The sequence below is a fragment of the Carassius auratus genome, chromosome 40 (assembly GCF_003368295.1).
Source record: "Carassius auratus strain Wakin chromosome 40, ASM336829v1, whole genome shotgun sequence".
Taxonomy (NCBI): domain Eukaryota; kingdom Metazoa; phylum Chordata; class Actinopteri; order Cypriniformes; family Cyprinidae; genus Carassius; species Carassius auratus.
The window spans coordinates 15,328,453-15,354,229 of NC_039282.1; the positions used below are offsets into that span (position 1 = coordinate 15,328,453).

The window sequence follows — 25,777 nt, forward strand, 5'->3', positions numbered from 1 at the left end:
GAAAGTTTAAGTGTTTAAGTTTTATTTAAGTTTACGTCTTAATTTATCACAAAAATTGTATATTTACCCTTTAATCAGACACTGCTAAACAGTCAAATCTTTTATTAAATGTACTATATAAAAATAAACCAGAAAGTTCTTCACCAAGAACCAGTCAAACCAGTTTGAAAAAGAAAGCTTCAACTGTGTGCTTTGTTTTTGTTCCTCATTCCCTGTTCTTTAGCCTTTCATTACAAGACACAGAATTCAGAATACATTTCTTCAGAAGTTATGAAAAGACAAGCACCATGAATGCTGAAAAAGACGCTGAATATCACAACACTAGCGATGGAGAGAAATGGTAAGTCAAATGTTGTGTTTGTAGATGTATCAGAATTGTACAGATCAAAGCAAACTTAATTAAAACCAACTCGGTTTAAAGTAAGAGCTTAAAACGTAGCGCTTATAACCTACCATATCTAATTAAATTAAACAAATGTTATTACAAAAGCCACTGACCCTCTTAATATAATCTGAGTGAAAGCGATGTTGAATTGCTTTGAACTATGAAGATGGATTGTGTTGTATCTGACAGCGTTCAGCAGGAGAGACCACATTCACCTGTCTGCAGTGTTAACTGCATTCAATTGCTTTGAAAACAGACAACTATTCACTTAAAATTTTGCATTTCAACATTTAAAATCTGAGGATTTTATTTGAAGAAACAAAAAAAATCTTAATTATCTTTACCTTTGTTTTGAATGTAATAATAATAAAAATCTATCAGCAGTGCTTTCCACAGAAAATCAAACATTGTTTTAGAATGTATCAAGGTCATACAGCAATAGCTCCTATGATTTACTATGTTGTTTGAGAAACAAACCTTTATTTTATCAAATTATCAAAATCTCACATTACGTATGAATAAGTCTCCAAGTACAGAATATAATATAGGTGCTGACAATCAGAAAACAAGACAAACCAGATTACTAAATATAGTCTAAACTGAATTTTCTTCAAAAAGCTGATGTTGCAAGCATGACAAAGAGTCTGGTTCCTTTGTGCTTTGTCCTTTGTGTATCCTGGTGCTTTTTTTAACAAGCTGATGTTATCAAACTGATAAAAATACGTTTTTGGCCTCTCTCACAGATGTTGCCCTCTTAAGGCAGTTAGTGTGCATACTGTGGGCGGTCCTTAATGCCTGAGGCTTATCCTTCACCAACTTCCTTGACATCAGAATTCACTAACAACACTGAGGACCACATATAAGCCTGGGACAGACAGCCTGTGGAAAAATAGAAATCATCAAACTGGTTGACATATGGTAAGTACGATACTGCCCAGACCAAGAAAAGCATCTGATGGATCACACCAGACACAACAAACTATTATAATGTGGGAGATTAGCTATGTTTAATTCTAGGTGTAACAAAAAAACTGTATTTGTATGTGTTACATACAATTTAATTTTGATTGCATGAATGTATTACTTTGTAATATTTTTCAATTATTGCTGAAAATTATTTTAAGGTTTGTCTTCATTATAATTTAGTGCCTAACACTAATAACAAAGACCAGTGAATCCTGATCTTAAAGAGAGATTACATACTCAATCATGTTTCTCTTTCTCATTTGCAGCATGCAGTGGTCTGAAGAACAAAAGGCTTTCTTTGCCCATTTATTATGTTGGGAATACAAATCTATAATATAAAAAACAATAGGTACAAAGAACACAACGTGGATTCTGACAGTTGTGATCAGGAGGGATCAGATTCACCTGAGCCCAGTGTTTTGTCTATGGAGAGCAACCGATCAATGCAAATGCCGGTTTACTTAAGAAATACAACACATCTTCCACATCTAAGGTATATTTGTATCATTTTAATCTTAATTATCAAACAAATTGTCAAATGAACATAATTATATCATTACAATTACTGTTAAACATTTTAAGAAAATTGTGTTTTGAACATTTTTTATCTTAATTTATATTATATAGCATAACAAATATTGTGTTCCCTCTCACAGTTTGGTCGACAGATCAGACCCTTCTAGTCCTAGTGTTTTATCCATGAAGAGTGACCGCTCAATGCAAATGCCAATTCATCTGAAAAATGGATCAATGGAAAAAGGGTAATGACAATTGCTTGTTTAAGATAAAGATAGACAGAACAGTGGGTCATCAGGGCAGTAAAACAGCAATAAGGATTCAGATTTTGAAAAAAATTCGGACCCTCATCGATGCTTTTTAGGCAATCTTTACTAAAATACCAGATTTCTTCTTTATTCAAATCTACCAATGGTAAGTTTTGCTTTCAGTCTCCAGCAGGAGAGATCAGACTCATCTTCCCCAAGTGTTTTGTCTATGAAGAGTGACCGGTCAATGCAAATGCCAATTCATCTAAATGAACCACCTCCACTGGGACTAAGGTAACATTCTACTATAAGAACTCATTTATTATGCTTCAACAAAGTGTAAATGGTAAATAGTGCGCAAAAGTTTTTATAATTCTCAGACAAAAGTCTTAATTCTAATAGGTTGTACATTGTTGACATTTTAATGCTTATTACAAAATATTATTTTGTCTATAAGGTATTCACTAACAAAATCATGTCAGGATGCTCTGAAGACTGGCAGCTTTCCTGGAGAATTCATTCATCAGTAGGTTCAATGCATCAAGAGTCTTATTTATAGTGTCTATACTGTGTGCATATTCTCAGTTACTGAAAAACATGTTTTCAACAGATGTGATTCAAAAAGTCCCGACGTCAAGATTCATAGATTAAAAACAGAAATAAAAAAGAAGCAACTGTACATTTTTGAAGGATTTGAAATGCAGAGAAACCCAAAACTTCTGAATGACATCTACATAGAGCTCTACATCACAGAGGGAGGGAATGGACAGATCAGTAATGAGCATGAAATTAAAAGAATAGAAAAAACTTTGAAGGCTCCTGCAGGAGCAACGATACCAATCAAATGCAATGATATTTTTAGAGCTTTACCTGGACAAGACAAACCCATCAGAACTGTGCTGACAAAGGGAGTCGCTGGCATTGGAAAAACAGTCTCTGTGCAGAAGTTCATCCTGGACTGGGTTGAAGGGAAAGAGAATCAGGACGTCCAGTTCATATTTCCTCTTCCTTTCAGAGAGCTCAATCTGATGAAGGACAAAACACTCAGTCTTTCAGATCTTCTTCAGATGTTCTTCCCTGAAACAAAAGACATGAAAATTTTCAGTGATGAATATAAAGTGTTGTTCATCTTTGATGGTATGGACGAGTGTCGTCTGTCTCTGGATTTTCAGAGTGATGTGAGGTTGTGTGATGTAAGTGAATCAGCATCAGTAGACGTGCTGCTGACGAACCTCATTGTGGGGAATCTGCTTCCCTCTGCTCTCATCTGGATCACCTCCAGACCAGCAGCAGCTGATCTCATCCCCTCTGAGTGTGTCCATCGAGTGACAGAGGTACGAGGCTTCAATGACCCACAGAAGGAGGAATACTTCAGGAAGAGAGTCAGTGATCAGAGTCTGGCCGAGAGGATCATCTCACACCTGAAGTCATCAAGGAGCCTCTTCATCATGTGCCACATCCCAGTGTTCTGCTGGATCTCAGCCGCTGTTCTGGAGAAGATGTTGAGTCGAGCAGAGAGTGGAGAGATTCCCAAGACTCTCACTCAGATGTACACACACTTCCTGATGGCACAGATTAATATTAAAGAAACAAAGTACAATGAGAGCAAAGACAAAGAAATGATTTTCAAACTAGGGAAACTGGCATATGAGCAGCTGGATAGAGGCAACCTGATCTTCTATGAGGAAGACCTGAGAGAGTGTGGCATTGATGTGACAGAAGCATCAGTGTACTCAGGATTGTGCACTCAGATCTTCAGAGAGGAGTCTGGCTTGTATCAGGGGAAAGTCTTCAGCTTTGTTCATCTGAGCATTCAGGAACATCTAGCAGCTCTATATGTGCACCTCTCCTTCCAAAACAGCAGAATAAATGTGCTTGAAGCACATGAATCTGGAACGCCGGTGACAATGTTGAGTTTACACAAGTGTGCAGTTGAAAAAAATTTAAAAAGTATGAATGGGTATCTTGATCTTTTCCTTCGATTCCTGATTGGACTTTCTCTGGAGTCAAATCACAGTCTATTAGAAGGGCTTTTGGTGACAAAGACAGACAGCTCCCTGGAAACAGAGAAAACTATTGATTATCTCAAGCAGAAGCTAAAAACAATCCTTTGCTCAGAAATGGCTCTTATTTTGTTCCACTGTCTGAATGAACTCAATGATCATTCCCTCATTACTGAAATCCAAAGCTACCTGACTTCTGGAAAACTGAACAGCGAAGCTCTGTCCCCAGATCTCTGGTCGGCTCTGGTGTACATCTTAATGACATCAAATGAGAAGTTTGAGGATTTTGAACTTTGTAACTATGGAAGATCAGACACTGCACTATATTGGCTGCTTCCTGTGATCAAGGTGTCGAAAAAGATCTGGTGAGAACATTTTACTACTCACATGACTTGTTCAAAATCAATTACATATAAAAATAAATAAACAGGTTTGACTACTTGACTTTGATGAGCACCTTTTGAAATTAACTTTGCATGTGAGTGCAGAAAATTGATATATAATAAAATGGCAATGAATAAAAAAAATTGACAGTCTACTTGCTCTTCCAGGTTGCATGACTGTAATATCACAACCAGAGGATGTGTATCACTGTGTATGGTTCTGCCATCACTATCCAATGTGAGAGAGCTGGACCTGAGCAAAAACACCCTGCAGGATGCAGGGGTAGAAATACTCAGCACAGGAGTAAAAAACTCATGCTATGCACCAAAACTGTATGTTTGTTTGAAGTTAAATATTACAATATTATATTACAAATACATTATGTACATACTTTATGAAGATATTTAAAGAAATATGTCTATGCCTCTTCAGAAGAGAGGAATGGTTAAGCAGTAATCAAAATGAACAAGATAATCAGCTTAAGTATGAAGCTTTCCTATGTCTCACTGCAGGGCTACAGGATACGGACTGTAGACTGGAATCCTTGAAGTAGGTTCTGTTAACTGTCTTTAAAATAGACTTTTTCCTGCCAAATTTGCAACAAGACTTTTGTCTTTGGATTGAGATCTCAAATGTATTATCTCTCCTCTCTGCAGTCTTAAGAACTGTGGAGTAACAGAAGCAAGCTGTGTTTACCTGAGCAAAGCTCTGAGTTTAAACCCTTCTCATCTGAAAGTTTTGGACCTGAGCTGGAACAACATTGGAGACTCTGGAGTGAAACATCTCTGTGCTGCTGTGGTTAAAATTCACTGTGCATTGGAAACAATAAAGTGAGTTATTACACAATTATGAGCTTATTTAGCTAATTATGAAATAAATTTAAAGTTAATAATGACTAAAGAGCATTTTAATTGTTTTAACAGGTTAAATAACTGTAACATAACACACAAAAGTTGTATAGCATTGGCTAAAATACTACAAACAGCTTCAAACCTTAAAGAGCTCTCTCTAAGTGAAAATGAGCTCCAGGACTCAGGTGTTATGCTGTTCTCTGTTGGACTGCATCATCCTCACTGTAAACTGGAGACGCTCAGGCAAGATGATTCTGAATACTTGTGCTAGATTAAGTAAACAATAAATTGACCATTAAATTATATTGCTTCATGGTGAAGGGTTTTTGTTTTATAAGGGCTACCTCTGAATTTTCAAAGCCATAACATAAAGGACATTAACATCATAGACATTGGAAAGCAAGTAAAAGGACTACTGTTCTCACCATGTCCAATATTTAAACAAACATTTAATTCATCAGGCTTTTACTATAATTAAAGGCTTCTTGATTATACTAATTTGAAATTTTCTGCTATCACTGTATCATATCAATCAAATATACTGGATTTTTTTTTCAATAGGCTTTCATGTTGCAACATTGAACCAGAAGGCTTTGGATCTCTGGCTTCAGTTCTGAGGTCAAACTCTCATCTGAGAGAACTGGACTTGAGCAACAACAGTCCCGGAGATCAGGGAGCAGAGCTGCTGTCTGCTGTTCTTCAGCATCCAAACTGTAGACTGAAAACACTGAGGTTATTATATAGAAACTTGTGAGCACATTTTATATTTGACGTAGTTTGAAAAGTGTATATTATGATAATTTTTTTCTCAGGTTGGACAAATGTGGAATCACTGAGATAAGCTGCACTGCTCTGGCTTCAGCTCTCAGCTCAAAGACCTGCAGTCTGACACATCTGGATCTGAGCATTAATGATCTACAAGAATCAGGAGTGAAGAAGCTCTGTGCTGGACTGCAGCAGCCTCACTGTAAACTACAGAAGCTGAGGTAAAAATCTGGAAATGTCTTATTTAGTGCAATCTTAGATCTAAAGCCATTTAAAATTAAATGGAATAATAGCAAAACCATCTCTGCTTATAAATCCACTCTGCTCTCTTCAGGTTGTCCAAGTGTAATGTAACACATGAAGGAGTGACAGCACTGACTGAAGCTCTGAAATCACATCCATCCCACCTGAAAGAACTCGATCTGCTTGAGAATGATCTGGAAGAATCAGACTTGAATATGCTTGCCATTATACTGGAAAAAAACACTATAAAACAGCAATCCTTAAGATAACTCTAGGAATAAGCACTCAAGCGTTTAACATTGTGAGAAGTTATCATGCATGATACGGTGATAGCATCTGACCTAAAGAGATATATTGTTCACCCAAAATGAAAATTCTGTCATCATTCTGTTTACTCACTCTCATGTTGTTCCAAACCTGTTTGGTTGTTTTGGTGAGCACAAAAGAAGATATGTTGAAGAATGTTGGTAACCAAACAGCTGATGGTATTGACTTAAAGCTTTTTTTCCCCCATACTATGCAAGTAAAATGCTACCAGCAACTGTTTGGTTAAATTATGTGAATAATGACAGAATTAAAATTTTTGTATGGACTATGTCTTTAGAATAAAGACAAATCACAATTTCTATGGACTGAGAGTTCAGATAGCAGGTTTTTATAAAGGCTTAAACAGTTTTTAAAGTATGTAATATATACTTTCATGGTTATGAATATGCTTGTTGTAAAAACAAAATGGACTTTTAGTTCGTTTTCTTCCCTTAGGTGTTCCTTGACATAGTTTTCCCTCGTGATTGATTATGTCATCATGTCATCGTCACATTTGTCTGTGTATTTAAGTTCCTGTCTGTTCTATTAGTGTTTTTCGGGTCTTAAACACTGATTGTGTATATTTGTTGCTGTTCTCTCTCTGTGTGGATTATTACCCTTTTGGTTTATTAAGATTACCTTCTACCTTCATCTTTGTGTGATCGTGTGATGTACTGTAGCAATCTGTGACAGTTGTAACGTTAACTAATATGACCTTATTGTAAAGTGTGAGTTATACTTATGTAATAAATGTACAGTTCACATGCATAAACTTAATGGTTGTTCTGCTCGTGGTTGTCTTAAGTCTACTTGTTACTGAGTACCTCAAACAAAACACCAAATATCCTTCTGGACTGCTAAATCCAGGGCTTATTTCATCCTCAAAAGCTGGTACCATGCAAACATGACTTTGTTTGCAGGCAGACCGATGAGTCTAGTTTGGCCTTATTCAAGTATGCAAATCCAGCCAGTTAGATTAGCACTTGTTACACCAAGAAAATGCTTTCCATTTTTGTTTACAACAAGAATCAGACGATAAGTGGGTGAGATGTGTGAGTCTAAGACTATGGGCCACTGCCAACTTTCTTAATGCGAGGATTAGCAAGTGGAATTCTGGAAACACAAGGTAAGTACCACAGAAAAGATTAAATAATTATTATTTGCAGAATTAAAACATTAGGTTAATAATCTTTATGCTTTCTCTGGAAAGCTGAACAAGAAAATACCATCCAGTTGTGCGATGTACAATGTGCGTCAGATGGTTTATGGGTGTGACAGACTAAACCAGTGCCAACTTCCTTAACGCCATGACTTGCTCACAACACTACCGAAGAGAAGATATACAGACTGTGGAGAAAACAGAAAACATTCAGTTCAGCGGATTTATGTGGACTGGCTAAAATTCAGAAGACACATGGTAAGTGCATCTCAATATACATCTATATATCGCAGGCAAGATGAATCCTTGAGTTTTAGCTACACCTGATGATTTAGAGAAATATAAATTTTTCAATCATATTAATTGCTGAATGTTTTTATAATGTTGAGTAAACTAAAATACATTGTAATCTTAATGATTCCTCAGGGGAGCTATAGACATCATACTGTATGACACAAAATATATGTGATTAGTCAAACAATGTCAGTTATTTAATGCTTTATAATGTTTTTTAAAAGCAGTTTACTTAGATTACACCCTCAGGTGCATCAGGAAAAACTAGTAAAACCAGATAGTTTACATGCATGATCTGTTTCTCTTTCACATTTCCAGCTCTCCATGTAAAGAAAATACTCAATAATAAAAGGAATCTATGCCTAATGAAGAAAAAAAATGTCTGTGTGCCAAAAGAACCCAGTGTGTCCATAAAGAGTGATGGATCAGTTAAAAGACAAAGATTCTTCATCTTATTATCATGGGTAAATTTTGAATTGCTGACACATACATACATTTGCTATAGAATAGATGTGAATACATTGCAAAAACTGTAACAATGACATGTAATGTCCAGTTCCACTTACTTTTAATCTGAAATAGAATATTATAAATAATTCTGAAAATGTTTTATCTAACAGTTTTGATCAGGAAAGATCAGATTCACCTGCGCCCAGTGTTTTGTCGTTTAAGAGTGACCGATCAATGCAAATGCCTATTCAGCTAAGAAATGAAACACTTCTACCACAACTATGGTATTTCCTTTTCTATCATTTCAGTGGTCATCAAATTAACATCTTTATATTATAATATAATAATTATTATAATTACAGTGAAAATGTGATCCAATGTTACTTCAGTGATCCCCTTTCTATTTATAACAGAAATGCAATGAATTTTACTGATTTTTTACTAGCACATTTGATATAAACACAAGGTATAGCATAAGATAAAATTATGTTTCCTGTTGTAGTTTGAAGGAGAGATCGGACTCATCTGCCCCTAGTGTTTTGTCCATGAAGAGTGACCGGTCAATGCAAATGCCAATTCAAATGCAAAATGGATCAGATCCGATGGAAAATAGGTAATGGAAATAACTTCATGTAGTTCACACAGTAGGTAAATATGACAAGTTAAAGTTACTTTTCCCAAGTTACTTTCCCTGGTGGTGTTTTAGAACATTAAGTTAACCATTTTTCCACTCCACTGCTCTACCTTTGCACTCGTGTCTTTTGCAGTGTCTGAGCATGAAATAGCGTTCCAGAAGCACAGCAGTCAAGTCAAAAGAACTTTAAAAGAAGCGACTGTGTTTTTTTCCAAATTTCAGTCTCACATATTGCGTTTCTCAAAGCAAAAACACGTTCTGTGTGGTTTGTGAACGCCACTTTGTGTTATTGTGTGTGTGTGTGTGTGTGAATGTCTTGTGTTTGGACCCCCATGTACCGCAAGTGCTGACTTCATCCTCCTTATCACCTGCTCATGAATTAGCTTGCTTCTATAGCATTTCAACACATAAATGAACTTCTAAATGCTTACTACACTGGCTTTGTGTTTACTTTCACATGACAGCGCTTCATGCTGTCTTTTTATCGTTCTTTTGCATATGTGGGTCAGTTAGCACTGTCATTCGTTCACACTAGAATCTGATATTGGCCACTTTTATAAATTATTTTGCAAACAGCCACTCAAAAAATCTGAGATATCTGAGCAATAAATTGAAATTAAGCCCAACTTGCAGTGTGAATATAGCCTTATTTAAGATAAAGATATTCAGAACTGCAGTGATGTGGTGACATTCATAAGGATGATGTAGATTCTAATATTTAGAAACACTTTCTCTCCTCAGTGATTTATTGTTAACCTTCTCCAAACAAATTTCTGCTTAAATCAACAAATGTCTTTTATTTTCACTGTCAGTCTTCAGCAGGAGAGAACAAACTCATCTACCCCTAGTGTTTTATCCTTGAAGAGTGACCGGTCAATGCAAATGCCAATTCAACTTCAAAATGGATCAGTTCCAGAGGAAAAAAGGTAGTTTTTCACGCACTTTTGCACCTCACTGCACTACCTTTGCACTTGCGTCTGAGCATGACACAGCATTCCAGAAACGCAGCACTCAAGTAAAAAAAAAAAAAAGTCAATTTAAATTCCACTGTTTTTCAAAGCAAAAATACATTCTACATGTTTTTTGTTTTGTTTTTTAATGTCCTGCGATGGGGCCCATCAAAGGGTTGGGGCCCCCATCAGACTCATCTTCTCCAAGTGTTCTATGAAGAGTGATCATTCAATGCAAATGCCAATTTATCTGAACAGATCACTTCCACTGAAACTAAGGAAACATTCTATTATAAGTACTCATTTATTTTACTTTAGTAAAGTGTATTATAAATAGTGTAAACAAAAAGTATCTATAATTCTAGGACAAACAAATGATGGCACTGATGACAGATGAGAAGACAAAGGTTTAGTGTGGCTGGATTATTTCACTTCCTCTTAATTGCTTGTTGAATGATAAGAAAGATAGAAAAGATACAAATGAACAAAGACCAGCAAAGATCAACAGGGCAGTGAAAAAAGAGAATGAGGAAGACAAGATAAGATAAGAATGTGAATGAGATATAAAAATGTTTCTGGTAAATTCACAAGCTGGCTAGCATTAACTCAAAAACTATGAATATGAAAATATTGAATATAAAACTATTGTTTTGTCTATAAGGGATTTACACAGAAAATCATGTCAAGATGCAGAGAAGACTGGTAGCTCTCCTGGAAGATTCATGGAATATCAGTAGGTTGAAACCATCAAGACTCATTTATAGTGCCTCAACTGTCTACATTACTTGCTACTAATAAACATGTTTTCAACAGATTTGATTCAGAAACAGTTGAAGTCAAGATTCAAAGATTAAGATCAGAAATAAAAAACAGGCATCTGTACATTTTTGAAGGATTTGTAAAGCAGGGAAACTCAACACTCCTGAATGAGATTTACACAGAGCTCTACATCACAGAGGGAGGGAATGGAGAGATCAGTAATGAGCATGAAATTAAAAGAATAGAAAAAACTTTGAAGGCTCCTGCAGGAGCAACGATACCAATCAAATGCAATGATATTTTTAGAGCTTTACCTGGACAAGACAAACCCATCAGAACTGTGCTGACAAAGGGAGTCGCTGGCATTGGAAAAACAGTCTCTGTGCAGAAGTTCATCCTGGACTGGGCTGAAGGGAAAGAGAATCAGGAAGTCCAGCTCATATTTCCACTTCCTTTCAGAGAGCTCAATCTGATGAAGGACAAAACACTCAGTCTTTCAGATCTTCTTCACGTCTTTTTCCCTGAAACAAAAGAAATAGACATTTTCAGTGACAAATATAAAGTGTTGTTCATCTTTGATGGTCTGGACGAGTGTCGTCTGTCTCTGGATTTTCAGAGCGATGTGAGGTTGTGTGATGTAAGTGAATCAGTCTCAGTGGATGTGCTCCTGACGAACCTCATTGTGGGCAATCTGCTTCCCTCTGCTCTCATCTGGATCACCTCAAGACCAGCAGCAGCTGATCTCGTCCCCTCTGAGTGTGTCCATCGAGTGACAGAGGTACGAGGCTTCAATGATCCACAGAAGGAGGAATACTTCAGGAAGAGAGTCAGTGATCAGAGTCTGGCCGAGAGGATCATCTCACACCTGAAGTCATCAAGGAGCCTCTTCATCATGTGCCACATCCCAGTGTTCTGCTGGATCTCAGCCGCTGTTCTGGAGGAGATGTTGAGTCGAGCAGAGCGTGGAGAGATTCCCAAGACTCTCACTCAGATGTACACACACTTCCTGATGGCACAGATTAATATTAAAGACACAAAGTACAAGGAGAACAAAGACTCTGACAAAGAGATGATTTTCAAACTAGGGAAACTGGCATATGAGCAACTGGATAGAGGCAACCTGATCTTCTATGAGGAAGACCTGAGAGAGTGTGGCATTGATGTGACAGAAGCATCAGTGTACTCAGGATTGTGCACTCAGATCTTCAGAGAGGAGTTTGGCTTGTATCAGGGGAAAGTCTTCTGCTTTGTTCATCTGAGTGTTCAGGAACATCTAGCGGCTCTATATGTGCATCTCTCTTTCCACAACAGCAGAATAAACATGCTTGAAGCACATGAATCTGGATCGTCTGTGACAATAGTGACTTTACACAAGTGTGCAGTTGAAAAAAGTCTAAAAAGTATGAATGGGTATCTTGATCTTTTCCTTCGATTCCTGATTGGACTTTCTCTGGAGTCAAATCACAGTCTATTAAAAGGGCTTTTGGTGAAGAAGACAGACAGCTCCCTGGAAACAGAGAAAACTATTGATTATCTCAAGAAAAAGATAAAAACAATCCCTTGCTCAGAAATGGCTCTTGTTATGTTCCACTGTCTGAATGAACTCAATGATCATTCCCTCATTACTGAAATCCAAAGCTACCTGACTTCTGGAAAGCTGAACAGCGAAGCTCTGTCCCCAGATCTCTGGTCGGCTCTGGTGTACATCTTAATGACATCAAATGAGAAGTTTGAGGATTTTGAACTTTGTAACTATGGAAGATCAGACGCGACTCTGTTCTGGCTGCTTCCTGTTATCAAGCTTTCAAAAAAGATCTGGTGAGAACACTCAGTTGCTTACATACATGAAGTCATTGATATGAAGTTGAATAAAAAGAATCTGTTTCCATTGGTGGAACTAGTCAACTACTACTACAATAACTTATTTTTACACTAAATAGCATTTATCACTATATGCACTTAGCATAAATAAGATTATATTAGTGGCTATTTATAATTAGTGCAACAGTATTTACCACTATTTAAAGAGAAAATAACATCTAAATAGCTCATGCGAATAATATACTTGTGTTGGCAGGATGCATGACTGTAATATCACAGAAATAGGATGCGTAGTGCTTTCTGCTGTTCTTCCATCAATATCCAATCTCAGAGAGCTGGACCTGAGCCACAACAACCTGCAGGACTCAGGAGTAGAAATACTCTGTATTGGATTGAAAAGATCACACTACGACTTAAAAAAAATACTGTATGTGTGTTCAGAAAAGCAAAACAGAAACAACATGTCTATATAAGCCCTTTTTTTACTTGTAAAAGTTTAATCAAATATATAAATCCATTGTCAGGAGGATCCTGGGTTCTGATGTCTGTAAACCTGATCTTGATTTTATCGTTCTTCCTACTGCTGGACTAGAGGACACAAAGTGTAGGCTGGAATCACTGAAGTAGGTTTCTTCTTTAAGCTTCAGATATTGTTTATTCAGATTTATAAGTGTAATTAGACTACTGAATATGTACTCTCCCCTTTGTAGTCTGAAGAACTGTGGAGTAACAGAAGCAGGCTGTGTTTACCTGAGCAAAGCTCTGAGTTTAAACCCTTCATATCTAAAAGTGCTGGACTTGAGCTGGAACAACATTGGAGACTCTGGAGTGAAACATCTCTGTGCTGCTCTGGAGAAAGTTCACTGTGCACTGGAAACACTAAAGTGAGTTATAAGAAACTTAATTAGTAATGAACTCTATCTGAATTGATGATTCATTTAAGAAGTGCAATATAAAGTCATGGCAGAGAAGAACTGTTAACTAATGCTACTGTTGCAACAATTCCATTTGTCACTATGAAAATCAACATAAAACAATTCAGGATAACCAGTAGGAAAAAGTAAGGTTGAACCTGATTTTAACCATCGGGAATTCATTAAAAGGTAAATAAAAGTCTCTATATGATGATAAAAAAAACAATAATAATCACCAAGGGGCCTTGGTGATGTCAATCAAAAAGTTAAGTTGATGAAGAATTATGAGAAAAAAATATGTGACTTTTGAATCCATGTTGACTTTAAAGTAATAATACAATCGAATCAAAAATGGAAATTATTTAATCGCCCCCATGAGGAGAATTTCCAAATAACAATTAGTGTTTATTTTAAATGCCAGGCACAAAAACTTTTTTCATAATTGCACTCCATATGACTACTAGGCAATATTTTAAGTCTCCTGAAGCCATACGATAACTTTATGTGAGGAACAAAGTGAAATCAAAGCAATTATTGATTAATTACCGTTCTCAAAACATAAAACAGAATCTCATCAGTTAAAAAAGGGTGCTACTATTCGACGCAGTTGATGCCAACATGTCACGTGACAAATCGCAAAGTAATTCAAGAATTAATTCCTCCTGTGTACCAGAAATTTTTTTTTGGAATTTTGTTGTTTTTTATGTCATTACATTAGTTGCAGCATAAGAAACAAATGCATAAAATATAATGTCCTCTACATAGGACAAAAGTCTATGTCTGTGTCCTAGGAGGATATCCTAAAAAAACAACAGCTCAGTAATGATTTAAACATCTGTTCTAAAAACACATTTCAGTTTAAAATTTAAATGTGGATTCTTGTTATGATACTGTTTTGAGGTTGGCATTTAAATCAAAGATGTATGAAAAAAAACATTCATGAGCAAATTACAGGTTTATTTATTGCGGGTTAACTATTCATTTAAAGTGATATTATGTACTATAATTTTTGTAAATAAGAACTTATTTATACTTATTTTAGACTTTCAACTTGCAAAATCAAAACAGAAGGTTTTGGATCTCTGGCTTCAGTTCTGAGGTCAAACTCTCATCTGAGAGAACTGGACTTGGGCAACAACAGACCTGGAGATCAGGGAGCAGAGCTGCTTTCCGCTGTTCTTCAGTATCCAAACTGTAGACTGAAAACACTGAGGTAAGATATAGAAATATAGTTTTTGATAAAGTTGGAAAATAAGGCATATCTTACAAATTAATTTCTGTCTCAGGTTGGACAAATGTGGAATCACTGAGAGAAGCTGCACTGCTCTGGCTTCAGCTCTCAGCTCAAAGACCTTCAGTCTCACAGATCTGGATCTGAGCATTAATGATCTACAAGATTCAGGAGTGAAGAAACTCTGTGCTGGACTGCAGCAGCCTCACTGTAAACTACAGAAGCTCAGGTAAAAGTTGTAAAACCAAATCAGATTTCCACAAAAACTAAACCGTTTGTACCATTATTTGTTTAAATTTTGTCCGATTTGTGAAAATCCACTCTGCTCTCTTCAGGTTGTCCAAGTGTAATGTAACACACGAAGGAGTGACAGCATTGATTGAAGCTCTGAAATCACATCCATCCCACCTGAAAGAACTTGATCTGCTTGAGAATGATCTGGAAGAGTCAGACTTGAAAGTGCTCTCCAAGATACTGGACACATCATCAAACAAACTGAAAAAATAACACAAATGTTTAAGAGAATCCTTTAAAAGAAAGTGAAAAATGCATCAATATTAATGTCACTGCAATCCGTACAATACAGTATGAAGAACAACATTGTGACTAGAGGAAAGAATGCCAAGCATGGTTTACACTAATGTAAAGATCTGTGGATATGTTGTATAATGGATTTAATTATTATAAACATAGAACGGCAACTACAGTGTCTTTAAATTTTTATTTTAGGAACTAGATACAAAAGATCATAAATAAAGCTCATAAGTTAGGTGCACCTAAAGGTGCAAATACAGAAACTGTGAAATTAAAAGACTCCTCAATATGTTACCGAACCTTTCTTAAATGTACTGCTGTTTTAAAATGTTACATTTACTGCCAACATGAATATTATGCTCACTGTATAATTAAATACATTCTGTTAACACATGTAAAGAAAAACAGGAAGAAAATGATGGAGCTGTACATGGAAATGTCTGCTGGTATTATGTACATCAAACTATTACAAACTATGTACACACAAATTCCTAGATTTTGTACAGTGAAAAAAAATTCTAAAAATATATCTGTGACTATAAAATTCTTGCAATGATTCAACTCAGCAGTTTCCAACATTTGATCACTTTCTACACAGATTTAGCTGTTGGTGTATGATCTCTGGGTGCAGAGTCAATGGTACTCAAAGGTGCAGACATTTATTAAGATCAATGAAATTGAAAGGAGAGAAAAAAACAAGATTGAAAAGAAAACAAGAAAGATCATCAGATTGAGTCTTTTACTTTGCTACTTAAAAATGCAAAGATTGGATACATGGAACATGAGTAACTAAAGACTAAACCTTATCTGGATCTATCTCCTCATTCCCTTTATTCATCTATTTTTTTCAACAAATAAAGCAATATAATTTTCCATTCAGCAAAGCCTCTGAAACTCCCATCTGGCCTTCGTAAAATAAACACACACCGTCCAAAAGGTCTGTTAGCTCCGTTGGCAAACGCTCAAAATCTCCCGAGGCAAAAGATCTGAATATAATGTTCAAATCTGATCCGCAGGGAACAATTCCTTCCTGCTGACAACGAGCGGCCATCCTGAAAAGATCCTGAGGTGAAAAGCGTCGTAGTCTGTTTGCACTTAAGTTGAAATGGTTCTTTCAACTTAAAGGAGGAGGACACTTCTCAAACTTTCTCCAGTCAAAAAATACTGCCTCGCTTCCTAAAATGACAGGGCCAGAAACATCTCATCTGAAGAGATGCATTGAGTCATTTTAGATTTTGTCTCATAGAAGCACAAAGAGGCCCAGAAAAGTGCAGTTTAGCTCATTCATTCTGATCTTCATACCGTTTGTATTCATTAAAGTGCGAATGTGAAATATTCCGTCCCTCTTGTAATGCACGTTAACCAACATGGTGCAGTGTTTTTTCCCCTCGTCACAGATCAGACAGGAACCTTTGTGTCTTGTCTGTGATGCATTCCAGAAAATAATTCCTGCACGCTGCTCAGAATCTTTCTCTGATGTGCACTGCATGAGATTCCCATTTTGCCCAGATCCCTGTAAAAGAGGGAGATTTGGTAAGCTATAGTCATCTTCAAGCTCATCAAGATGTGTAATTGAGTGTGTAATGTGTGAAGGTGGTGCTCACTCATGACTCATTGGTAAGATGCTCTCTAAGCTGCAGAATCCTGCTGTGCTGAAGTTTTCTCTGTATTGCTCAAGTCCAATAATTTTCAGCCATTCATCCACAGAGCCTACAGAGGGGGCGGAGCCTTCAGAGGGGGCGTGGTGAAGTGTGGAGGGGTGGGGCCTGAGGATGACAACATCAGAGAATACATATTAACCCAGAGAAAATGAACTTGTCAGAATTGTATGTGTGTGTGCCAAAAAACCTATTTTAGGTTATGCCAGAAACATACAAAACAAATTTAGGGTCTGTAATATTTTTTAAAGGTCTGTCACTGTCACATTTGATCAATGTAATGTAGACTAAATGCATTGTGAAACACAACAGCAGATGAAATTGAGCATTTTGAAATATTACAGATTACAGCAATTATAAGTAGCTTCTTGTCAAGATAAAAATTCAGAAAATGTCTCCAGAAGAATAGAAAAGCCTAATACATGTTCACAAGGGGACAAAGGATTTAGGAATTAGTATCTACATATGCCAAACACATATTTTAGAACTTTTACCCATATATACCCAAACTAGCAATAAAAATGTGAATGCAAATCTCTGAGAGTCTGTGTTAGAGTGCATGTTCACCTGCTGGCGTCTCCCGCCGTCCTCTTGAGCGTGGCAGGATTGCGTATGAGTTTGTCCAGCATGTTGACGATCTGGCTGAATTTGGGTCTGTCCGCTCGTTCCCTCATCCAGCACTCCAGCATGAGCTGATGCAGAGCCAGAGGACACTCCATGGGCGGCGGCAACCGGTAGCCTTCCTCTATTGCCTTTATCACCTATGAAACAGAGGAGAGGAAATTAATCTATGGCATTCAGTTGGTTTGTATAAGTTGGCATGGCATACTGGCTTTGCATGCATTTCTGGAACGTGTACCATGGGAACGCCAGCACTGAAGATATGACAACCACACGTAATTAATTAAATTTGTGCTACAGTGCCACTCACATCCTGGTTGCTCATGTCCCAGTATGGTCGTTCACCATATGACATCACTTCCCACATGACGATGCCGTAACTCCACACATCACTGGCTGAGGTGAACTTCCTGTATGTGATGGCTTCTGGAGCCGTCCAGCGGATTGGGATCTTCCCTCCCTGTGATTGACAGGTTAATGTTATTGACAATAAACAGCATTATACAACAGAATTAACTGAATTAGAAGTCTGATATTCCATATAATCCTATTGGAACCATTGTTATTACTGAAATTTGGATACAATTCTGATATTATATATAATCTATCTATCTATCTATCTATCTATCTATCTATCTATCTATCTATCTATCTATCTATCTATCTATCTACCTATCTATCTATCTATCTATCTATCTATCTATCTATCTATCTATCTCATTTCTAAAAAATATTAACTTATTAAAAATAATTATTTAATAAGTGTTAACTGAAATAAAATAAAAGATCATTTAGTTTACATTTAGTACTAAAATGACTAAAACCCAAAAACTAAAAACCGAAATAAAATAAAATATTAAATAAAATAAAAATGAAAAAACACAACTAAATTACTTAAGCTTACACTAAAATGGAAATAAAAAAACAATAAAAAATATGGTTAAATGCTATAATAATAATAATACAAAAGTAACCCTGAAAACATAACAACACAGCTTGCATTGTTCCTACAATGAACTGTTCTGTTTCACTGGCCATAATATGTCAAAAGCATTAGTTACTTGATTGTATATACTGTATGATAATATGAATGTAAAATTATATATGCATAAATGTAAAATCATACACACACTCTTACCCTAGTAGTATACGCTCCTTCTGGCTCGTCTTCAAGCACTCTGGACATCCCAAAATCTGAGACTTTGCACACCAGGTTGCTGTTCACTAGGATGTTGCGTGCTGCCAGATCCCTGTGAACGTAACTCATGTCGGAAAGATATTTCATTCCAGACGCGATTCCTCTCAGGATGCCCACCAGCTGAATAACGGTGAAGCGGCCATCATTCTTCTGAAAGAGGAGAGAACACATCAACACTCTTGATAAGAATCAAAGTTGCTTTAGTCGTGATTGTTCTTCCGAGTCATTTAGTTTGGGGAAAATCTCCATTTTTTTTTTTACTTGTGACATTTGTACGAACACCTCTATCTTTTCACGTGTTAAATTCAGCTCCACATTAACTCCAGCTCTGTGAGTCGCTTATAATGAAAATGCAACATGCCACAAACATCTTCCCAGACCTATAATAAGAAGCATTTATAAATGTGTATTGAACAAAAGAGAAACATTTCAAAATAGAAGTTCACGTCTGGTTTTCCACCAAAATAAAAGCTATATGTTTAATTATTGAAATAAAATAAAAAAAAATAAAAAACAATCATAAATATATCATTGTAATTTTACTGTTGTTATATAAAATTATTATAACTATTACTACATAAATGTAAAGTTTTATGAAATATTTTAATGTTCAATTATTAGTACTTTTTTATGATTTAATTTCTGTTATTTGATTTAATACTACTTACTACTACTAATAAAATGTATAATAGTAATAATAATAATAATAATAATAATAATAATAACAATATATAAATAATTATATATATATATATTTCATTATATTTAATAATGCACATAGAGTTTCATGGCCAGTAAAAACATATGGCTTGTAAATTTCTGAAGTCACTGGCCACTGGCACGTGAGGCAAAATATTATTTCCAGGCCCTTTTTAACGCTGTTTTAAAGGCAAAAGGACAAAAAACATCATAATGAAGAAATATTGCCAATTTCCCAGGTGCTATTTTAGGAAATTATTTTATCCAACTCCATATATACAGTATGTAGTTTAGTGTATTAATCTTACTCTGAGAAACATGTCCAGTGAGCCGTTCTCCATATATTCAGTGATAATCATAACTGGTTTGCCTGCGATCACAGAAACAGACAAAAAGAGAACAATTAAAATTCACAGATTATAGTAAATTCAAGTTTCTGTAAGAAAAAACAACAAATGTACTCTAAACCATCTTGTTTTGTATTATAGCATGTTACTGCCTTCTTAGGATGTAAAAGTTTGTTCCTCTTTTGTAAGTCGCTTTGAATAAAGGTGATTAAACGTAAATCTATTTAACAAAGCACTCAAACTTTCCCACTGACAGTATTTGAATGCGAGTGATGCCCTGGGCATATGCAACACCGTTTACTGAAACTTCTCATGTCAGTGTCAACCAGATGTAAACACTGAGCGCAGAACATGAATATCAGTTATTCAAAGAGAATCAACACACACAGTCACAGTCCAGCTGATTGACACTTAGCCAATGCTCCTGTCCTATAAAGGAAGTGCAGTAAATAAAGATCGACCAGACACATTGTAGGACATCTTTGTTGAGCTGGCCTTTCTGATGACCTCGAGGCGAGTTTGATTGACAGCTTCTCCAGAGGGCCTGAGGAGCAGGTGACCTCTGACCCCGCCCCCTCACTGTTGGAGTTTCCCAGCTCCGCCCCTCTCCGCCCACGCTTTAAGAATGCTAATGAAGCGTTTACTGACTTCTTGTGTATAGCTGTGCCGACATGCATGTGTACGCTTGACAATGAACTCTGCAAGACAAGTGTTATAATCTCCATCAAAACATAACAGAAATATACCATTCATAATTTCAAAAACAGTGAAAAAAAAAAACACTGGAAATTATATTTCTTGCATCAAGAATACAACTACCACAAGTCTTATAAAGCCAAATAATCGCAAAGAAATGCTGTTGAATCATTGATGAGAGACATCGAGAGGCCCAGCTCCAAACCACCTTATTTACATATTTAGATTCACTTCATACTCATTTACATTATGCAAATGAAGCATTCAACTCCACCAGCTCTGCTGTAACACAAAGCGGGAGACTTGAGATGGTTTTATAGTTTCATGGGGATATTTATGAGCTGAAATTAAATAAAAAATTGACAGTGCTGGCTGATATTCAAGTGTTAGAAATGTCTCGCACCATTTTAATTTAATAAGAAATTATAAATCAACGCATTTGGAGTCACCTGCTGCTCAAGACTTTATTTCTTTAAGCATATAAAGCAAAAATTTTAGCGTATATGTGCCAAAAAATTACATATTTGAAATATCAAATAGACACATAATAAAAATTAAAAATAAATTACAATGAATCAATTAAAAATCTAAACTCATGCTATGACTTTTTAAAACACTCAGTTTCTCACATTTAAAATGAATCGTTTAATTCATTATCACTCTCTTTTATTGATAAACTAATGCAATGACAGAAAAATAAAGTAAACAGAAAAATTAAGTAGAAGGATGGCCAAAACGATTAAGAAACATGCTAAATGTGTGTAGAGTCTGACTTTCTCTCGCTCACACACACACACACACACTCACACACACACAGAGCGCAGTGGCTATAGGTTACAGATATAGGGTGAAACTCTAACCCCAAACACATTTAGGTCTGACGACGTGATTAATGAGTGTGCTGTGCTTTTTAGCTCACATCAGCCGTCCAGAGCGACCCACTCCATCTGGAGACCACAAGGCTGTGTGTGTGTGTGTGTGTGTGTGTGCATCTCATAGCAGTTTTTGTCAAGACACGCTCAGCAAGCAAACACACAGTTAAGCTGGACATGCATACATAAACACACGACCATTAGTACATCAAAAGGAAAATGTGTTCTATCAGCAGCCTGTTTCTTTAGTGGCTTTATGCACACTTAATATCCCGACTTCTGACCATAGCATTCTGCTTTCTAATTATATTAGCATGAAACATAAGTATTTTGACTCTTTGGGGCATTTTATTTGCATAATAGTTAAATGTTTAGAATTTCTGAGAATTTTATCATCTCTGTCCCTGAATTCCACGATGGTTCCAAGTAGGAAATTCTGATATGAAATGCACTCGAAACTAATATTTAAGCCAAGTTGAACCTCTTGGAAACATCCCAAATTAAAAATGACTAAAGAAGACAAAGAAATACTTGTTTCTCACTAATTTTGGGTGCTGATTCCAAAAGTAGTAGCTGATCTGCTCAAGCACATTACAAATTTTCACAAAAGATGATGCATTTTGTAGCATTTTACTTTTGACAGCCGCAGAAATTAAACCTTAATCAGCAGAAAAACTGTTGACATGTTCCTAACTTCCTCTATTTGAGAGAAATAGGCCTTTCTGCGTACATAGAGAAAGGCTTAGATCTTACAGTTCAGCTCATGAAAAATGGGGGTGGGGAAAATTGTTGCGTTTATAATTTTGCTCAGTATATATATATATATATATGATTGCAGGGGACAAATAAAAATCTATGATGTCAGATTGAACTTACATTTGGTGACCACGCCTTCTAGGTGAATGATATTAGGATGGTCAAACTGGCCAATCACGCTGGCCTCGCTCAGGAAGTCCAGCCTCTGCTGCTCTGTAAACCCCGCCTTCAGTGTTTTGATGGCCACACAGATCTCTCGCTTTCCAGGAAGTTTCAGACGGCCGCTGCACACCTCGCCAAACTCACCTACAGAGACAGGAAGTGACTTTTACATGCATCTATCATCAATAAATGATTGCTAACGATGTAAAAGGGCGGTTAACGCACCGATGCCGATCACCTTCTCGATCTTGATACAGGAGGTGTTGATCTCCTTAGCGAACTCCCTGATGGCCTGGTTGGGGTCTTCGTAGGTGTAAGGGTCCACATATATTCTCACACCTACCGGCACATTAACAGAAGGTTTGAGAACAGAAATGTTTCATTTTAAGGTCCAGCTGAAGACTGATGAAAGGTGTTTTCTCACCTGGCTGCAGGTTTTTCTCCTCTGCCTGTTTAGTTTTGCTATATTTGCTTTTCCTGAAATGAAAATATTCACATTTTTAAGCATTTATTCTATTATTTATCTATGTATCTATCACAGCGGTATATTACTGTTATTTATACACTATAATGGTATTTATTAATATTGTGAATTGGCTTTCGAATATTTCAAAACTTGTGACATTTGACTGCATTCGTTATTTTGATAAGTGCATCAAAGCTGATACATATAACTAATTTAAATTCTTAATTCTTATGTTTTGAAAAAAACTACATGATGAAATTTTTTTATTGATATTTCTGAACTCAGCATAATGAAATTACCTAATACTTTAAGCAAATCAGCAGATTTAGTTTTTAGATGCAGGACAGTTTATTAAATACATATATAAAAAATATACTAAAAATAAATGAATAAAAATAAATGAATTTCATATTTTATACATACACAATTTTTTTTCATATTAGATTTTATTTGCAGTTAAAGTTTTAATCATTTTGTTATGTGCTTTTGTAATTTAAAATTTTATTGTAAAGTTACATTTTTTGTACATAATTCTATTTAGTTTTAATTTATTTTTATTCATTTTAGTGCCTCAACATTTTATTACTTTTTAGGTTCAGTTAACATTAAAAAAACTGGCCTGTCATCATGGAAAATAAACTGGATGTTCTCTCACCTTTTGGTGATGATGAAGGTAATGATGAGGACGAGGAGGAGAACAACAACACATCCGGCCACCAACAGCAGCAGCACAGCAGAGCTAATGACTCCTCCAACAACAGGAGCTGCGACTGAGAGAGACATAATTCAAATTCTTCTCCAAATCATGCAGCATATTTGTGTGTCCTAATTCACGTACATATGCACTATTCTTTACCGTTTTGTAGTATAAATAAAGTGAGTAGTGCATTCAGATTGAAAATTCTAAAAAGAAAAAGTGCACTTTAAACACCTGAATGATGCACTTAAATAACAGAAGAATTAAGGGGGAGGAGCTATCAAACTCAAAAAGTTGAATGACAAAAAAAAAAAACCTCATCATATAATTGCTACACTGCATGGTTGAGTACATAGTTCATAAGTACATAGTGTATAAGTGCATAGTGTATTGTGGAAGCAACATGTTGTTATTTTATACTAGGTATTCATTTTTTTTTTTGAGTATATGTGAAGCTGTTTCTAGCTCCTTCTTACTTAATTAAACACATGAACTGGACACCCACCAGTGTTAGTGCTGAACTCAAAGGGGGCGCTGAACTCCCCATATCCTGCGGAGGTGCGAGCGCGCACGTGAAACATGTAGGAAGTCATCGGAGTCAGGTCTTTAATATCAGTACTACGAGACGTCGTCTTTACGATGCGATAACTCCTCTCGTTCTGATCCTGAGATTCATAAATAAAGAGAGAGACAGAGAACGGAAGACGAGAGGAAGGTGAACTATCTGTTTATCCAGACAGCAAATGTCCTAAGGGTTTGCTGCAGTGTGTGTGAACAAAAACATCTTAAAGGAACAGCACACCCAGAATGTAAGGGTGATGATCAATGCCTTTAAAATATATAAAAATAAAAACCAGAACATTCACCTTCTCGTAGTATTTGACTTCATACTCCAGTATGACTCCGTTGGGTTTCTCGGGCTCGTCCCAGAACAGAGAGAGCGTCTGGCGCGTGATGTCCTTACTCTGAACCATCATGACCGTAGAAGGAGCTGAGGAGAAACAGAAAGGGTTCATATATTTATTAAAGGTTCATGCTTACTAAATTGTACTTTTGTCAGGTCTTCCTGACACATCATTCTTTCTTTTATCCCATCACAGACAAACAGAGAGAGAAAGGATAAACCCGGAAAGCAAGTAGAGCTTTTTCTTCTTCAAAACTGTGGATTTAGAGTTAAGACCGCTATTGTCTCTTTGGGTTTTTTGTCCCATGAAGCTGTTTTTGTTGAGGGTGAGAAAGTCAAACAGACTCAGAATCAGACACAACAGAGATATGTGTCGTCTTCTCTGCTTTCGTAAGCCACAATAAACAGAAAGAGAAAAACAGCAAAAGAAAACGGATCTGAGGGATGCAAAGGAAGAAGACAAACAAAAGATCTCTATGTATTAGTTTCCGCTACCAAACAGAACAACTCTAGATATCAAAACCACAGAAAGCTCAGCGAATTTACACAGAATTCAAATGCTGTATTTGGTGAAGTTCTAGACATTGTCTCATGTGTATTTTGACTAATTAGTGGTGTTTGCTAAGTTGAGCATCACTATTACATTTGCTCATACTTAACGTTAAACAAAAATCCAATTCTAAGGCCACAATGTTTCAGAAAATGTAGAGTTCTGACCTCATTTCCATATGTAAACAGTGTTTTAGTTGACTGAAAACTGAAAATCAAAGTGCCAAGCAATAAAATGTGCATGTTCTGTTTTTTGATGTAACGCTACATATCAACCAACCAGTGAACTCAGGCAATCGCCTAGCAAACACCCCCCCCCCATTTAAATTGGCAAACTCATTTTTTCTTCAAAAGATGTAAACAAACCAGCATGACGATGCTTTCAGCTAGCAATAAACTATTAGCTCAATGTGACATATTTAACCATTTGTAGTAGGTCTGCATTGTTTTAAAAAACAAAATCTAATTATAATTTTTCAGATAAATATGATTTTAAATGTTTGTCTGTAGGTTTGCACAATTTGGCCAAATATTTTGATATATCAATATGACTATAAAATATAAAATATTAAAACAATACAACTTTATAAGACTATAAAATATTAATAATTATAAAAATAAGAATTATTATTAAAATTTTTGCCAAAACAAAACAAAAATATTATTTCACTGTATAAATAAAGTATTTAAGAAAAATCATACACAACAAACTGGTTTGGCTTTTTTCCTTCATTTTCAA

The 25,777-nt window shown here is 36.0% G+C and overlaps 2 protein-coding genes across 2 annotated transcripts in view; one reads left to right on the forward strand and one right to left on the reverse strand.

Moving 5' to 3' along the window:
- Positions 1-225: 225 nt before the first annotated feature.
- On the forward strand, positions 226-15,972 carry LOC113058944 (uncharacterized). The gene is made up of 25 exons (XM_026227191.1): positions 226-340; positions 1,129-1,303; positions 1,618-1,844; positions 2,008-2,112; positions 2,287-2,409; positions 2,573-2,641; positions 2,726-4,483; positions 4,670-4,834; positions 4,935-5,051; positions 5,159-5,332; positions 5,426-5,596; positions 5,915-6,085; positions 6,166-6,339; positions 6,453-6,620; positions 8,741-8,854; positions 9,073-9,183; positions 10,017-10,130; positions 10,816-10,887; positions 10,968-12,731; positions 12,991-13,161; positions 13,259-13,357; positions 13,445-13,618; positions 14,691-14,861; positions 14,935-15,108; positions 15,215-15,972. Exons 3-25 carry the CDS (start codon positions 1,663-1,665, stop codon positions 15,384-15,386), a joined length of 6,513 nt encoding a protein of 2,170 aa, XP_026082976.1. The 5' UTR covers positions 226-340; positions 1,129-1,303; positions 1,618-1,662; the 3' UTR covers positions 15,387-15,972.
- Positions 15,586-25,777, reverse strand: part of LOC113058689 (ephrin type-A receptor 4-like) — a 36,099-nt gene continuing 25,907 nt past the window's right edge. The window contains exons 6-17 of the mRNA XM_026226835.1: positions 24,452-24,576; positions 24,091-24,250; positions 23,544-23,658; positions 22,847-22,899; positions 22,648-22,761; positions 22,381-22,566; positions 19,898-19,959; positions 18,831-19,040; positions 18,003-18,152; positions 17,639-17,832; positions 17,018-17,179; positions 15,586-16,926 (exon numbers count right to left, since the gene is read on the reverse strand). Coding sequence (XP_026082620.1) covers positions 16,812-16,926; positions 17,018-17,179; positions 17,639-17,832; positions 18,003-18,152; positions 18,831-19,040; positions 19,898-19,959; positions 22,381-22,566; positions 22,648-22,761; positions 22,847-22,899; positions 23,544-23,658; positions 24,091-24,250; positions 24,452-24,576 — 1,646 coding nt within the window. The 3' untranslated portion in view covers positions 15,586-16,811. The remainder of the gene's footprint in view (positions 16,927-17,017; positions 17,180-17,638; positions 17,833-18,002; positions 18,153-18,830; positions 19,041-19,897; positions 19,960-22,380; positions 22,567-22,647; positions 22,762-22,846; positions 22,900-23,543; positions 23,659-24,090; positions 24,251-24,451; positions 24,577-25,777) is intronic.